General features: G+C 52.3%; 4 protein-coding genes across 4 annotated transcripts; 2 read left to right on the top strand and 2 right to left on the bottom strand.

The window, feature by feature from the left end:
- Positions 1–863: 863 nt before the first annotated feature.
- HD553DRAFT_311066 (ferric reductase like transmembrane component-domain-containing protein) lies at positions 864–4042 on the bottom strand. Its single transcript, XM_046179916.1, has 10 exons — positions 3434–4042; positions 3307–3340; positions 3229–3235; positions 2816–3155; positions 2691–2724; positions 2448–2601; positions 2297–2369; positions 2113–2234; positions 1584–2055; positions 864–1518 (listed from the first exon to the last, which is right to left on the bottom strand). Exons 1-10 carry the CDS (start codon positions 3893–3895, stop codon positions 949–951), a joined length of 2268 nt encoding a protein of 755 aa, XP_046036942.1. The 5' UTR covers positions 3896–4042; the 3' UTR covers positions 864–948.
- Positions 4043–7546: 3504 nt separating this feature from the next.
- On the top strand, positions 7547–7783 carry HD553DRAFT_262411 (uncharacterized protein; the record flags this gene model as incomplete). The annotated part of the gene is made up of 1 exon (XM_046177427.1): positions 7547–7783. A coding segment is annotated over one exon (237 nt), but the record flags the coding sequence as incomplete, so codon positions are not given.
- Positions 7784–8001: 218 nt separating this feature from the next.
- Positions 8002–8343, top strand: HD553DRAFT_271820 (uncharacterized protein; the record flags this gene model as incomplete). Its single annotated transcript, XM_046177730.1, has 1 exon — positions 8002–8343. A coding segment is annotated over one exon (342 nt), but the record flags the coding sequence as incomplete, so codon positions are not given.
- A 3360-nt stretch (positions 8344–11703) lies between these two features.
- Positions 11704–13931, bottom strand: HD553DRAFT_323877 (uncharacterized protein; the record flags this gene model as incomplete). The annotated part of the gene is made up of 2 exons (XM_046181442.1): positions 11704–11960; positions 12026–13931. The coding sequence occupies 2 exons, from the start codon at positions 13929–13931 to the stop codon at positions 11704–11706; spliced, it is 2163 nt and encodes a 720-aa protein (XP_046036939.1).
- Between the last annotated feature and the right edge of the window lie 1324 nt (positions 13932–15255).

Raw genomic sequence — 15255 nt, 5'->3', positions numbered from 1 at the left:
AAGGGCGTTTGATCTGTCAGATCTCTTCGCTCAGATTTTGAAGACCTCTCAGCCTGTATCCATGTAGTCTCAGGATAATAGGTAGATGCGCTGGAACTCTTTTTAGTATTGCGGAAACGGTAATAGATTGACTTTTTAGGAAGAGGTCTAACATTGCGCCTGCAACTTGAGCCTTGCAGATTACTTACATCCGAAAACACGATCCTTGCTTTCGTCAGTCGCCCTCTTGCCTTATCTTTGAAACTGATCCCTTCTTTGTCTGTTCTTGGCCGGTTCGACCAACATTTGGTGACGAAGGAGTTGTAGGGATGGTCATTGTCCCAGAAATCCAGGATGGTTCTCTCCTGCTTGATCAATTCGCTTTTCGCTTGATCCTCGCTAACACTTCCTATGAGTTTGCATGCCCTGTGATATGGACGCTGGTATCGCTCCACATGGAGATAAACCTGGTGCCACATTGCGCCATCAACGAGTTCAGTAGTTTTCGGCTTCTTCAACATCTCCCGCTGCCTGATCGCTCGGACGCAATCCGCAAACATCAAGTAGTAGATCCATTCGTGATAAGTAGCTGCAGGGTCGACGTGTGTCATGATGTTGATTGGCAAACCTGTTTTCTTGTTCCGGCAGGAAGATCGTATCGAGAAGACAATTTTGATCGTTTCGCTACCAGACCGATGACTTTTCAACCGCAGCTGCTTATCATGACCGTCGGATACTGCAAGGCCATTTCACTGCGGAAACAAAACAAAGGAGGTTAGCCTTGAGTCTGGAGTTTGTGGACTTACGGGGTCACAGCATCCAAAGCGGCACTCGGAGAGCGCAGAGTGAAAGTCGAAGAGGTTCTCAAGCGTTGATCAATCCTGTCGTGGGAGAAAGGGGCATCGTGTTACAAAATTCTGGTCCTCTTTGTCATACAACCAAGTACATTGCGCTTAGTAATGCGCGCATTTACCACACGAACCCGTCCTCCCAAAGATCTACCTCGCTGCCCCATACGTCATATTTTCCCATGCCGTACCGTCTCACCAGCGCAGCTCGAAGGTCCTCCATCATCGCTGCGGGACCGCAGGTTTGTATCGCTAGCCTGCCCCTAGCTATTGATATACGTTCCAGGCTGTCCTCGAGCACCTGATCCATGCAAGGTCTTCCGGATCGGTATCGCACCACAACGCCACTGTGAGCGTTTACCGCCGTCTGCCGCAAGCGCTCCTTGTCGACACTGTCTTGATCGGATTCACCGTCGCTCACTCGATCATCACATTGTAGTCTTGCCAGCAATGGTGTTTGCGCTTCGTCTGCGGATGAGGTGACAAAGACATCTACTTCGAGCGATGTGCCTTCAGGTAACTCTCGCTGCAGGTCGCGCTCAACAATTCGTTTCGCGTATGCGCGTGACCGGACGATCCAGACCAGGCGGACTGAGCTAGGTAGCATCCGGTGTTTCGAGTCGTTTCCAAATACTTCCCGAAAGTGCTGCAGGTAAGGCAGAGCGCTTGCTATCCCGCTACCTCCAGCCACCTGATTATTGAGGAGCGATGAGACGAATACAATGGAGAAGAGGAGTAAAGGAAACGAAAACTCACCATCAAAACATTCTTGTACTCCTTGAGCGGAGCCGATCGTCCATATGGCCCTTCTACCCAGACTCTGCATTCCAACCGATTCCCCGCCCTCCTGGTCCGCCGCGCCAACCTCCTAGTCGCCCCCTTTTGCTCCTTGACTAAGAAATGCAGGTCTGTCTGCCCATCCGCCCGCTTACTCCATCCTGATAAAGTGAAAGGGTGATTTTCCCAAGGAGACCAAGTTGAAGGGAAGTAGAGAAAGTAGTATGTCCCCGGTTGAGGAGTATACGTTAGAGCAGTGGAAACGGTGAGCCGTAGTAGGTGATCTTCCGATGAGTCTTCGGCGGTGATGATGGCGTTCGAGGTGGACCAATTCAGGCCTTTCCAACTGAATAGCACGAGACGAACGAGCCGGAGAAAGCGTTCTGTTACCCATATGCCGACACAGGCCCAAAGCCAGGGATCGTAAGACCCGTTGAAGATTCGTACATGGCTGGCATAAGTGTTTAGATTAACGCTTCATCGAAGTATTCACAACGACTCGGCTCACTAGAACATGGTTACCAGGCAGACGAGCGCCAGAGCGATATGCACAACCAGAAAGACCTCGTACGCTGCCATGCGAATGGACCTGATTGACAGCGGTATCAACAGCACCATGGAGACTGTGGCCTGGGGGCAATGTGACCTATCAGCTAAGCAGGATAAATTGATAGACAGCGCAAACGACCTACTATCAAACCGCAATACCAATACTCTTTGGCAAGATTTCTAGCCAGATGACTCCTCGCTATCCAAGCGTAAGCTCTGCCACACGAGCCCAGATATATCAGCACATGACCTATAATCGGTACCATTGGCGCAATGAGCCCAACCGCTACTTACACCGAATGTATAACCGCCAACACCGTGGCCACCCGCCCGACCCAACGATGAAACAAGTTGAGGTCGGCGAACGACCAACCGCATACCCAGAGTAGAATATCGTTCCGGGTGGCTGTCAACCAGAGGAGGGGGAGATTCCAGATGGCCATGATGCCTGTTGAGAAACGGATCACGGATTAGTCGATTAACGAACGGATCAAGCAGGTTGTGTTGTGCTGTAAAAGGGGCGAGACCCGAGCGTACCTGTGCGGTCCGCTACGTATCGACACAGCTGAGCCTGTTCCACGTCCGAATTTCAGGCACGATCAGCTTGACCCTCCTCCCTAGCTCGTTATAGCCCGTCACATGTAGAAAGGAGGTAAACTCACTCCCTGATCGTTTCTCCAATAAAGATTGTCGTCAAATGTCTCATACCCAACGAAGACGAAGAGCACATTCAGTCCTACATATACCCCCACCAGGATACCTTGTATCCGATTAGGCAGTCTGATCCAGCCCCAAGTCGAGGTGTTCTTGTACCGGAAGAACATGGGAGCCGTTATGTACTTGGTCGTGTACGTGTTCAGGCGGGTGTAGAGGGAAGGAGAGGTGGTTGTCTGGAAGGGGGTACGGAGACGGTGGAAAGGGGTCCGACGGACGGAGGTGGCCAGAAGTCGGTTGGAGATGCCGAGGATGACAAGGAAGGCGAGGAAGACGTACATGCACCAGCTGCGGATCGCGATGGTCGGCTTTGGTCAGTTGGGAAGTACCGGGAAGTTGGACTATAGAGCCGGAGACTCACCCGAAGGCTATGAAGTGACAGTCAGTAAGAGTGTGAGTTGGTACTGAACTCGAAAGCATAGGAATACAGGAGGCTAACCATGATGCAAAGTATTCTGTCGCTGCCAGGCACGCTACAAGAGCGACCAAAATCACGGACAGAACTCGTCAACACCCGATATCCTATACTTCCCCTTCCTTACTTCCGATCCGACATGAAGACTCACCTCCGTCCTGAATCCCGCATCGAAAGCCTCCAGACTGACCAAGATAGTCTCCCCCCAAATCTCTTTCCTGTCCGTCGATGATAAGGTGTTGACCACCTCAACCTGCTCAGGGACGAGCTCCAAAGCCTCTTCAAACTTCATCAACCGGACTTTTCCGTAGTCCTTGCAGATCTCTTCGAACGTCTCCCATCCAGCCCGTGTTTCTTTGAGGGTACAGTATGCGTTACTGCAAGCGGCTAGGGATGTAACGAAGAGCTTGGAAGTGCATTGTCCGGTATAGAACCCTACGGTTGGGTTGTGGTCCGCGAATGAGGCTAGGCGGAGAGCGTCCCGGCAACCGTCTGTACAGGTCGAAGGTTGGTAGCCGAGCGTCACTACGCTTTTGCTGGCCGTGATCGATGGTAATAACGAGGCGAGGACGAGGAGGGAGAAGGTAGAGAAAGGTCGTACGGGTGCCGTCATTATGGTGTGCTTCGTATGGCTATCGTAGGTTTTCAAATATTCCCGATCATCACTTGAGACCAAGTATACTATGAATGACCCAGTGTATCATCACTTTTACTTTTACTATCTCTTCATGTTGCATGTTGTCGATGACATCTGTTGAGCTGAATCGATGCCAAGAGGTCGAAGAGGTAGGTCCGCTTTTCGGGTTGACAGCTCTGTTTGGGTTTGCACCGTCATCTTATCAGATAAACACACGCAACGAGTTTGACAAGCGCGCGCTTTTGGTTGGAGGAAGGAGGGAATACCTCGACGATTCCTTTAGTCTGTATACAGGTACTTCTGAAGTTGATGTGGCTTCGTTCTACCTGGAGATAGATTACGAGCTCAGGCAGATTCCAGATCGAAGCGTTCTCTCTATTCGAGCGGAAAGTATGGCTTTCGAGCATGACATGCAGCACGCCGTCGCGCTCAGAGACGAGAGTGGTTGTGCTGACCGGAATGATCCTCAATTTTACAAGACGCATCAAATCCGACACAGGTGAGCCTGCTCTATTCCCCATTGGGCTCTTGAACCTATGAGGCCAGACACGAGAGTCAAAGGTAAGAATAACAACCACTCCGAGAAGAGATAGGATCAACGTCGCAAGGCTATAACGCAAGTCTTACGGCACAGCGATCAGCTTCCGGGGAACTATGGCGCGCCGTTTGCGCCAACCATGATGGGATTTGTTAGCCCAATTTGGGTATTTACTTAGAGGCTTTCCGGGGATTATTTACTGCTCCCTAACCGTCGGCTTTAGCCGATTTTAGCCTTAGTTACCCCTATTTACCCCGCTTAAGCCTAACGAAGGGTTGATTGTCCTACACGTCTCCGCACAGCCATTTGCAAGCCCAATCTAAGCTATTCAACCTTAGTATCTACCTCATCTTAGTCACAATGAACTCAGAAGACCCTTCCGCCGCCATTCAAGCCATAGTCAATCAAAACTTTGATGCAGTGCAGCTCTATCTCGCTCGAGCACCAGAACATCGGAACCCCCTCCTCCTTCCCCCTCTTGTCAACGCTCTCGATGACTTGATACACTTTCTCCGCACTGTTGTTCGAGGGCATATTCCCCATCAAGCGTACCGCAATCATGTTCAAGCCACCGTAGCTTTCCAGGATCGTCTTTCAGCAGTCCAACGTCAATTCGCCCAGCCGCACTTCCCCACTCCACCACGTCAGGCTCAACGATCGTCAATAGAGAGCATTTCAGCAGAAACACTGTCACTCTACACCAACCTCGGGCTGCCTGACAGGTTGATTGCTATTAGGGGGAAGGACTAACAGTCTACGCGGGGCTAGGTCTAAGGGTAATGGTGTAATAACGGATGAAGTATATACATACAATGAGCCTATTATAATAAGCACCTATAGGAGATGTAAAAGTAGACCCCTGTGGGGATGTCGAGAGGTGTCTCCGAGGGGACCTCCGAGGGGGTCTCTCGCGGGAGTAGCGACGCGTCACGTGACGGCTATAACAGGATCCCCCCCCTAGGTCATCGTCCCGATGACCAACTCCGAAAATGAAAAACAACCGAAACCCCCAAAGGGGTGTGACAAAAACCTGCCCAGCTGGGCTCTACCCTCGAAGAAGAGATGTCGAGGCGAAGGGGGGTGACTCCCAAAAGGAAACGCTCGGGCTGAGCAACCGTAAAACCCCGAGGGGGGAGAGAAAAGAATCCACGCGATGGAGGGGAGGTATCGTAACCCCGAACGACCCGTAGAAGACGTAGCCGACCCGATCCCAAGAGACGTAGGAAACACCCGGACTGGGCACCATAAAAGACTCGGACTGAGCCACCGTAAAAGAATCCCGGACTGGGTGCCATACCGACATGTAGTCGGGTAAGGGGGATGGTGATCCCCTTGAAGAAACGCTCGGACTGAGCAGCCGTAAAGAAAAAACACCTCGGACTGAGGGACCATAAATGAATGTAATAAACCCGGCCTGGGTACCATGAAACAAGAGAAAAAGAGACACCGGCGCGTCTAGTTGGGGGTCCACAGTTGGACGTCGTCGTACGCCGAGAGGTCGTACGCAGCCCCGGCTGACGCAGCGGAAGAGGGAGGTTGGAGGGTGGCGCCAGCGACCTGCATGGAATGCCTCTGCTTGGCGGCCTTAATCCAGGCTGGGGCCGACTCGGGAGGTGCCCGGGGATTCGGGCACTGGTTCGCGAAGTGTCCCATCTGGTAGCACTTGAAGCAGGGGACGGCGGGGTTAGGTTGCCGGGCGGCCGAAAGATCCATAGGACCACCTTGGTCCACGGGAGGAGGAGGAAGAGAAGAAGGAACCGGGGGAGGTCCCGGGGCAAAAGGAAAAGGAGCTGCCATCTCGGCAGGCTGAAAGGTGGGTGCGCGGGGAGTTTCCCGGCGAGGTCGTTCAGCGGGGATGGCGGGTCGATCATATCGAGCGGCCAAGTTCTGGATGTCCAAGAGGGACATCTCCGTGTACCCATCATGGGCACGAACCGACAGCTCAACATCCGACCGGAGTCCATGACGAAAGACTCCCCGGAGAGCGGCGTTGTTCCATCCCGGCATAAGACCCACAAGGGAGTTGAACCTCGCGGTGTACTCGCCGACCGAGGTGTTCCCTTGTCGCAACCCTAAGAGTTCCCCTTCGGCGAGGTACTCTCGGGATGCTAACCCAAAAGAAGTAAGAAAGAGAGTCCGGAAGACATCCCAGGTGCACTGTTGTGCAGCCTCCGGGGACGTGTACGACCGGGCCCATAAAGCGGCGCGACCCTGAAGGTGGGTCGACGCGAAAATGATCTTGATCCGATCCAAAGAGTAGACCGCTGGAGCGGTCTCGAAGTGCATCTCGCACTGATGAATGAAGGTGGTGGCCTTCTCCCGTTTGTCCGGGGTATCGGTCCCATCAAAGGGTCCCGGCGGGGCAAGCCGAAAGGGGTTCGATCCCTGACCGCCGACAGGCTGCTGCTGGCTCTGAGCGAAGAGCGTCATGGCCTGCGCCATCTGTCGGAGTGCCTCCTCCATAGGAGAAGGTGCGGGGGGAGGAACTGGGAGAGGGGGAATATGGCCGTCGTCGGACATGATAAAAGGAGTGTCGAAAGGAGGGTGAAAAAGGACGTGGAAAAAGGAAGTAACGAGGGAAGGAAAATTCGCTAGCCGGGGTAGAAGAGGATGATCCGTTATTCTATTAGGGGGAAGGACTAACAGTCTACGCGGGGCTAGGTCTAAGGGTAATGGTGTAATAACGGATGAAGTATATACATACAATGAGCCTATTATAATAAGCACCTATAGGAGATGTAAAAGTAGACCCCTGTGGGGATGTCGAGAGGTGTCTCCGAGGGGACCTCCGAGGGGGTCTCTCGCGGGAGTAGCGACGCGTCACGTGACGGCTATAACAATTGCACTTCAACTCGGCACATCACGAAGAACAATCACTCGGCGAAGACAACAGTTGGGCTTGACAAAGCGTATTCTTAAGCACTCCACACCGGAAGCTACGTTGCAAGCAGTGAGCACATGGTCTATCACAATCTTTGCTAAGGTCTCGTAGCCCAACATACCCCTGATAAGCCTTGTCTACATCTCACTGATCGTTGTAGATGGTGACAAGCATCATAGGAACAATTGACCCCGACAATACAGGGCAACGCCTTGTTATGGGGTTTTTGCGGTCACAGAACGTCCTCGTGACTCGACAACAGGTCCGAACTATCATGCAAGCACGAGACCCTGAGAGAAACGGGTTACGGAGGGCTCAAGTGCTTCGCCGTAGGGATTATGACGTCCCGTTCATCAATTCTCTGTGGCATATGGACGGCCAACACAAGTTGATCAATTGGAAGTTTGTCATACATGGAGCAGTAGACGGAAAGAGTCGCTTGATTGTCTTCATGCATGCATCGGACAACAATCGTTCTGAGACAGTTACTTCCAGCTTTCTGGCTGCCACACAGCGCTGGGGATGGCCATCAAGGGTTCGAGCGGACCATGGAGGAGAGAATCTAGGGGTACGCGACTTGATGTTGGACGTCAGGGGTAAGTCTACTTTCTTTTGCCCTGATCGAGCTGTGCTTAGGCTGGAACGACACATGATCACAACATAGGGCCAAATCGTGGATCTTTCATGCAAGGGCCATCGACCAGGAACGTCAGGGTAGAGCGGCAATGGCGACAAGTGGGAGAGTCAATCACCCAGATGTTCAGCCGAGTCTTCTTGGAAATGGAGTCTTTACACGACCTATACCGAGAGGAGCCCGTCGACATCTATTGCCTTCACTATGTCTTCCTTCCCTACCTCAATCACGTCATATCATACTATGTTGACGGTTGGAATCACCACGGGATGTCAAATCGAGGTTTGGGTGGGCTGAGTCCTATCCAAATGTGGTACCGAGGTGCGTTGTTACCCTTCCGAAGCCCTACTCAGCCTACGCAGGCCAATTGACGTCTTACATGGGCTTTTCTGGCGTCTCAGGACTTATGGATGCCACAAACAACGGTTTCAACCTCGATCTCTTTCCTCAACACGCTGAACAAGCTGAACAGCTTTACAATGAACGTGTTCCTGTCATCGACATGCCAGCTATTGCCCCGTCTTTCGATCAACTACGTCAGCCTACCGCTTTCGACCAGCACGTCATCGTTCCCAGGTACATGGACGAATTGCCTGAACTCCTCCAGTCTCAAGAGTTTAATCACCTGCTACACAATCGGTACCCCAACAAGCCCTGGTCGACCTTGGGCGAAGCTGTCAATCAGTACTTAGCTGTACGGGAGTTCGTTCATGACGCTATCAATGCGTTTTGATAACCTTCATTGCATCATGACGTATCAATGGTATTTCGACTCGCTTACAAATACTGTGGGCTAGAAAGGACTAGAAACACTCGCTTAGAGCGTGAGAAAGCAAAGCTAACCGAACAAAGACTTGTTGTTGTGCGTTTCAGGTTCGAACAACGATGACGCGCCATCAGAGGTAAACAAAAACAAAGTAGACGCTGCTGACAGCACCGTATATACCTACAACCATCAGTAAATCCCCCCCCGCCTTCATCTAACTCGACTAAACGTCTTTTCCACTTTCACTTATCATCACATTCAGGTCGTTCAACGCCGTCCTTTCCCTGCCATCTAAACTCTACATGGCACCCCCCAAGAAGACTTTATTGCAAAAGAAGGAAGACGCGCTTCGTTCTCAGCTCGAAAGTAAGTACTAGTCTTTCACGAGGTTTTCGTCCTTTGATAAGATCTCTAAGACCTTCCTCTATGTTCGTTCAAGCAGGAATGGGTCTCCCTACCGACAACATCGGGGCCGCCTTCACGCCGTCCCAGCAGAAGAAGAGGGGGTCGACCGCGGTCGAAGAGACGTTGGGCGAGGGGTCCAACAAGAGGCCTCGAGTTGAAGGGGCTCATGTCGAAGAGCTGGATGAGGAGCAGTTGTCCGAGCAGGGAGAGGAGGTGCAAGGCGAGGGCACGAAGGGAGGAGAGGAGCAAGGAGGAGAGGAGCAAGGCGGAGAGGAGCAAGGAGGAGAGGAGCAAGGCGGGGCGAAGCAGGGAGGGGAGGAGCAAAGGGTGGTCAAGGTGAGCTTAATTGAGTCGATCGAGATTGATTTAGCTTGTAGTAAGCTTACCGTCGTCTATTTGTTGCACGTTACCATCTCTTTCCGTCTGATAGAAACCCCACCTTAAACCTGTCGAGTTGATGGCCAAGCTGCGACTGAAGCGGGACCTCAAGGTCCAGCACGAGCAGCAACAGCAGCAACAACAACAACAACAACAACAACAAGGCCTCGACGACGATCATTCGGAGGCCGATGTCGATGTCGACGGGGACGTGTTCGACCAAGTGGACGAACAGGGTCGAGTTGGAGGTCAAGGGTTTGCGGGTGGCGTTGGGGGCCAAGCTGTGAGTTAATCGACATCCCGACACACCTTATCGTCTTGTTCTATTCCCCATCAACATATGAATACAACTCGTTGTCTTTTTACTTTCGCTTACTCGATATCATGTTTCTACGTTTCGCTATGCTCAGGGTACAGCCGGGTTTGGCAACTACCCCCGTAACGAGGCTGAAAACCAACAACGCGGCGCTTGGGACCAGTACAACCCCTTCCACCCGCAATACCAAGCGTACGCCGGTCAACAAGGGTTCGCTGGTCAGCAAGGGTACGGCGGCCAAGGGTATCACGGGGTGAGTTTAGTTTGTTTGAACGATGGTTCCTCCTCTTCAAGACTAATATTGTTTCGCTGTTGATCATAGTACCAGGAGCCCGCCGCTCCTTATATCGGTCGACCTGGTGCTGGCGCTCCAGCTGGATGGGCCCCTCCCGTACAACCGTACGGGGGCCAATACTACCAGCCGATGGCCATGCCGGTATGTACACCTCTCTTCGACTTGACTTGACTTTGAAGTTGTCATCGTTCATGCTTCGTACAATGTATACTAAATTGACTTATCTCTTTCGTTCAATCAGGGTTATGTCCCGTTCAACCAAGCTCCGGCTCCCCCTCCCGCCCCCACTCCCGCCCCCGCTCCCTCTCCCACTCCGGCGTCGTCTCCCGGTCCCCAGTCTGCAAAGGACAAGCTGGCTATCCCGGCGAAACCGGCTGTGCCGATGATCGAGGGTCTCAGCGACGCGAAGAGCAAGCTAGTCGATGTAAGTTAGGCTTGTTTGACTCTTCTTAGCCTAACAATCCCTTTCTTAGGCCAACGAAAGCTTGACTAGGATGGAAGAAGCTGATTCTGGTATTTTTTCCGATGTAGGCTTGTCACAAGTTGATGGCGGAACCGACCTACCGGGTCATCCCCGTCAAGTATCGCTGCAAGGGGTGCAGCAAGACTCGTGCCGGTCCCTTCGACCACCTCCCCGCGTACAAGAAGTACAACGAGGCGTTCGCGGTCTGTGGTGTTGCCGATGGCAAAGACCGCTGCCTTCGTTGCCTCTGGAGGGGTACCCCCGCCAAAGACTGCTGCTGGGAGGACGCCGAGGCCAAAGTGCCCGCTGGCAAGATGGCCCCCAAGACCGCCGCCGCCACCAAGCCCTCTCCCGTCACCCCGACCGGCCCTGCTACTCGCTCCCGAGCAGCCGCGGCGACCTCGTCCGTCGCCTCCCCCTCCTCGACTCGCGGTGGTCTCGCCACCCCCTCTCCGTCTCGCATTGGGGTTAGGGCCCCTAGGTTCAGAGGCGTTCCGATCGAGACCGTTGGTGAGGTCAGGGACGCTCTTCTTGAGGCCACTCAAGATTGGGCTCAGTCGAAGGCAGAGGTCAAGAAGGAAACCGACGCCGACGACCTCAAGGCTAGGTTCCCCGGCGTGTACGACATGCTCACTCGGGGTGATACCTTGATGGAGTTTATCGACCAGCAGGCCGCGAAGCTTGACGAGGCCATCGGTGACATCGTCGACGAGACCAAGCCCCCTGCCCCGGTCAAGAAGGAGTGGTAGGGTTTTTTTTTTCATTTGAACTTACGTCGTGATTTGTTGTACCGGCTCCTCTTTTTTTTTAATAATTTTGATATCATTATGCCTTATGCTTGTCCAACGAGATCGTTCATAGTTTGCTTAACTTGACATACATGTTAAATAGATTGCACTGACTATTGTCGGCGTGAGTTGTACTTTCAGGATTGAACTTGCACGATGTTAGCCTTATTAAGCCTTGTTAAGGGCTTTGAACCGTCTCTTACCCTAATCTCGTCTTTGTTAACTTAACTTAAGCTTCGTTGGGCTAAATTAAGCTTGCTAAGCTCAATCCAATTAATCTGAAATGATATATGGCGGCATCTCAATAACATGAGGCACATTTACAGCAAAGGGAACTGTGTGGGTGGTCGGCGTGTACGTTTGTTATCAGGCTGGCTATTTTGACTGCGTAAGTTCGATCGCCCTCCTCCCGCAACGTCTGTATCAACTGCTCCTGCCTTCCTCTTCGTTCCCCTTGCTTTATCCTTCCCCTTCCCCTTCCCCTTCCCTCCAGCTTCTTCCTGCTCAGCTGGGGTACTTTCGGAAGCGGGTATCATCCCTTCATTGACCGATTCAGACCTGCCCAACTCAACACCAGCTAGCATGCGCCAATGCCATGTCAGCTTCGTGTTCGAGTGTGAATGAGCGGTTGAATCGACGTACCAGCTGGGTCGACCCCATCAAGGCCTAGATCATTACTGCCTGACCCTCCGACACCCTTGTCGATGGTGTCATCGATACCTTGGCCTTGTCCGTCGTCCCTACCCAGGGTGTTATGCCAGTCTTCATTGGTGAAGCCCTGCAACATTGCCGCCAACTGACCATACTCGGAATCGTTCCCTTGAAAAGCGTCCTCCGAATACCGCACAGAAGCTGGGGATTGGCTTGTAGGATAGGTTCCTTGTTCTCCTAACTCCATCGACAAGAGGTCATCAGCGGACGTATCGTTGTAAGGGAGAATAGTTGGCCCTGTTAAGGGGTTTGTAGCTGAATTAGCCCTCGCACCGAGCAGATTAGCCCTATACAAAGGCTGACTGGTTGTTGAAGACTCTAGACGTCGCAGCTGTACCTCCAGCCAATCGTCATCAAAGGCCGGATGGGAAGAGAGTCGACGAAGCAGCGTAACAGCTGCGTCAGAAGTCAATTCCCTACTCTTGAGTGGTATTGCGACAGCATCCGGATTGTCAGAGAGACAGATGACGGAGTTGGGGGAAGAAGAGCGAGCATCGTCGCTCCAAGGCTCTGCATTGACCGGTTCGGGCTTGACAATGGATACTGGCTCGGGCTTGACCTTGATGATCTTGCGTGGCCTTTGTTTTGGTGCCGGACGTTTAGCATCGAGACGACCGTTGCGACTCAAGTGTTTGAAGTCGGGACAGACGTCTTGGTGCTGCTGTAAGGCTATTGGGGGGTAGCGTCCTTCGCACCCTTTGCACCCCACTAGGCCATCAATCCCCAAGTTGCCCTCCATCTCTTCTTCCCAACGATCACAATCGAGACCCTCCAACCGAGAGATAGTCAATCGCCAAGCGGGATTGTCGTTTTCAGGGAGTTGCCAACCCTCCTCCAACACGTAGATCGAAGTGCAGTTGTAGAAGTAGCTCTTGAGATCCTTGATCGTGGCAGTATAACACCCCATGAAGTTGTCGTGATGGAATGTAGTCGTACCAGGACCAATCTTGGTCCAAATAAAGGGCTTCACTAGGGCAGTTGGGCCTAGTACGCTACGGAAAGCGGTGATAACGGCTTGAGCAATGTCTGGAGGATTCCACGAGGCTTGAAAGTCGATATGCTTAGAATGCTTCGAGTTCTCTACCGCTTCGTGGAAGAGAGTCTGTGCTCCGCTGGCATTGGGCCACAGCCGCATGTTGCAACGCATAATAGACCCGCAACGGATGTATGTGACCTTAATAGAGACGAAGCAACCCCAGTTAGAGTCTATATAGGGCAACTTGGGGTAGTTTCGGGATGAACTAACCTTGTTGGCGCCCTTCCCGATAGCGACATCACTGGTTTTCTCCTTCATCTTGCTCGAACCTTTCCTCCCAGGATTAAGCTGGTATCCTGACTGGGCAGGCTTGGGAGGCAAGATCTGAGCAGCATGGGGGTAGACGTCGTGCTTTTGCAGAGGGTAGGCAGGCAACGCTTGGAAAGGTCCTGAACCCGGTTGTGGGTAATAGACCTGACCAGGCAAGCCAGAATGATATTGATGTTGTGCGACGGGTGCCGGGGCATAGTTGCCAACAGATTGAGGCGGGACAACGGCAGTGTGAGGGTATCCTGCCATCGACGAAGCTTGACTAGCCGAGGATGGGGTACTTTGGTAAATGTGGCTGCCCGCGGTCGACAATGAAGCCATAGAAGGAGTTTGAGGCTCGTTCAGCCTCATTCTGTGGGTTTGTTGAGGAGCGGAGAACCCCTGGTGGGAGTGCGATGGTACAGCTGGGTGATTGCTGGGCTGATAATTGGCCATGTGCTCCATGAATTGGGCCAACTTGGCTGCATCCCCCTTGAATTTGTCGCGAATGATCGCACTCAGGTCGACGTTGGTGTTGTTGTGGTTCGGCATTTCGATTTATACTTAGAAGAAGGGGGGGCGAGGAGAAGCTGGCAAAGGTGAAGATGCTAGGGCAATTGTGAGTATGAGATAAGGCTACGTAGAGTGTGCTTTGTATATCCAAGTACATCGTAAAACAATGAAGGCTCAGGTAGGTTGACCTCGGCCAACGTCAAGCTAAGCAGGGCTAAGCAGGGCTAAGCAGGGCTAACTAGGGCTAACTAGGGCTAAGCTCGGTCTAAAATTTGCTTCCGACAGAGCCTGATTAAAGCCCGAAGGGAAATAATCGGTTCAAATACACCATCGCGGGGTAAATACCTCCTAAATACCACAAACAAATAACAGTGGCGCAACCGGCGCACCATAGGGAACCTCCACCTTGCGAGGCTCATCTGTATGGTATGGGGCGCCATAAGCGTCAAATGCAAAATTGTATGCTACCACGTTTACGCGTATCAAGACTCGATTGCGCGTATCTAGACTCGATTTCGCCTTTACAACACTTAACTACGCCTTTCACTTCTCGCCTTTACGAGCCCAGTCTAGGTCACCCTACAATCGACTCGATCAGTCTCGGCTGTACTATAAAGGGACCATGTAGTCACGTATACGCGACCATGTCCTTTCACATCCCAATCATGAGTTGCAATTCACTCGAATCAGCTTACAATGGAGTCCACTGGTCATATTGTTCTAGTTTCTGCCCACGTCGCCCAAATATTCGTGCCGATACGGCTTTACCTCGATCAGGAGCTCAATCAACGGGATCCCCTGCTCCTACCAACCCTGCTTAACGCTCTAGACGACCTCGCACACTTTCTACGAATCGTTGTCAAGCACCGTATCCCTCATCAAGCTTACCGCGAGCACATTCTTGCCGTCATTGGATTCCAAGATCGTCTCTGTGCTTATCAAAGATCTTTGACTGATGCTCCAGCCATCGTCGCTCCCAACTTGACAAGGTCACTAGAGGGCGGCCGCCCTACCGTCTCAATCCCCGCAGAACAACTCGTACTGTATACCAACCTTGGCTTCCACGACAAAGACATCGCTCGACTACTTGGCACCTCGAGAAGCACGATCACTAGGCGAAGGAAGGAATTGGGCTTGCAGAAGCGTCGGGAGAAACACTTGGTACCCCAAGATCGTCTTGAAGCTGTAAGTGCAAGAGCGTTCGAGACCGAACAAGACTTTTCAAGGCACGACAAGACTTGAATAGACTTGAAAAGACATCTAAAGACTGTTACAAGCATGTCTTAGGCTAAAGAGCTTTCGTTATCGTTGACATAAGCTGATTTGACTTGGATTTGTTCTACAAAGCTTGTCGGCAATATCC

Source organism: Filobasidium floriforme (genome assembly GCF_021052385.1).
Source record: "Filobasidium floriforme strain CBS 6241 chromosome Unknown HD553scaffold_10, whole genome shotgun sequence".
Classification (NCBI taxonomy): Eukaryota; Fungi; Basidiomycota; class Tremellomycetes; order Filobasidiales; family Filobasidiaceae; genus Filobasidium; species Filobasidium floriforme.
The sequence above is the reverse complement of the archived record's forward strand: the minus strand, read 5'-3'. Positions and strand labels throughout refer to the sequence as shown.

Excerpts from the sequence above, each read along its gene's own strand:
- HD553DRAFT_311066 (XM_046179916.1), bottom strand. The coding sequence starts at position 3,895 with ATGACGGCACCCGTACGACCTTTCTCTACCTTCTCCCTCCTCGTCCTC. Across the intron at positions 3,341-3,433 it reads ATGCGGGATTCAGGACGGAG|CGTGCCTGGCAGCGACAGAA; the intron begins GTGAGTCTTCAT and ends TCGCTCTTGTAG. Across the intron at positions 2,370-2,447 it reads TTGGCGGTTATACATTCGGT|AGCTTACGCTTGGATAGCGA; the intron begins GTAAGTAGCGGT and ends CTCGTGTGGCAG.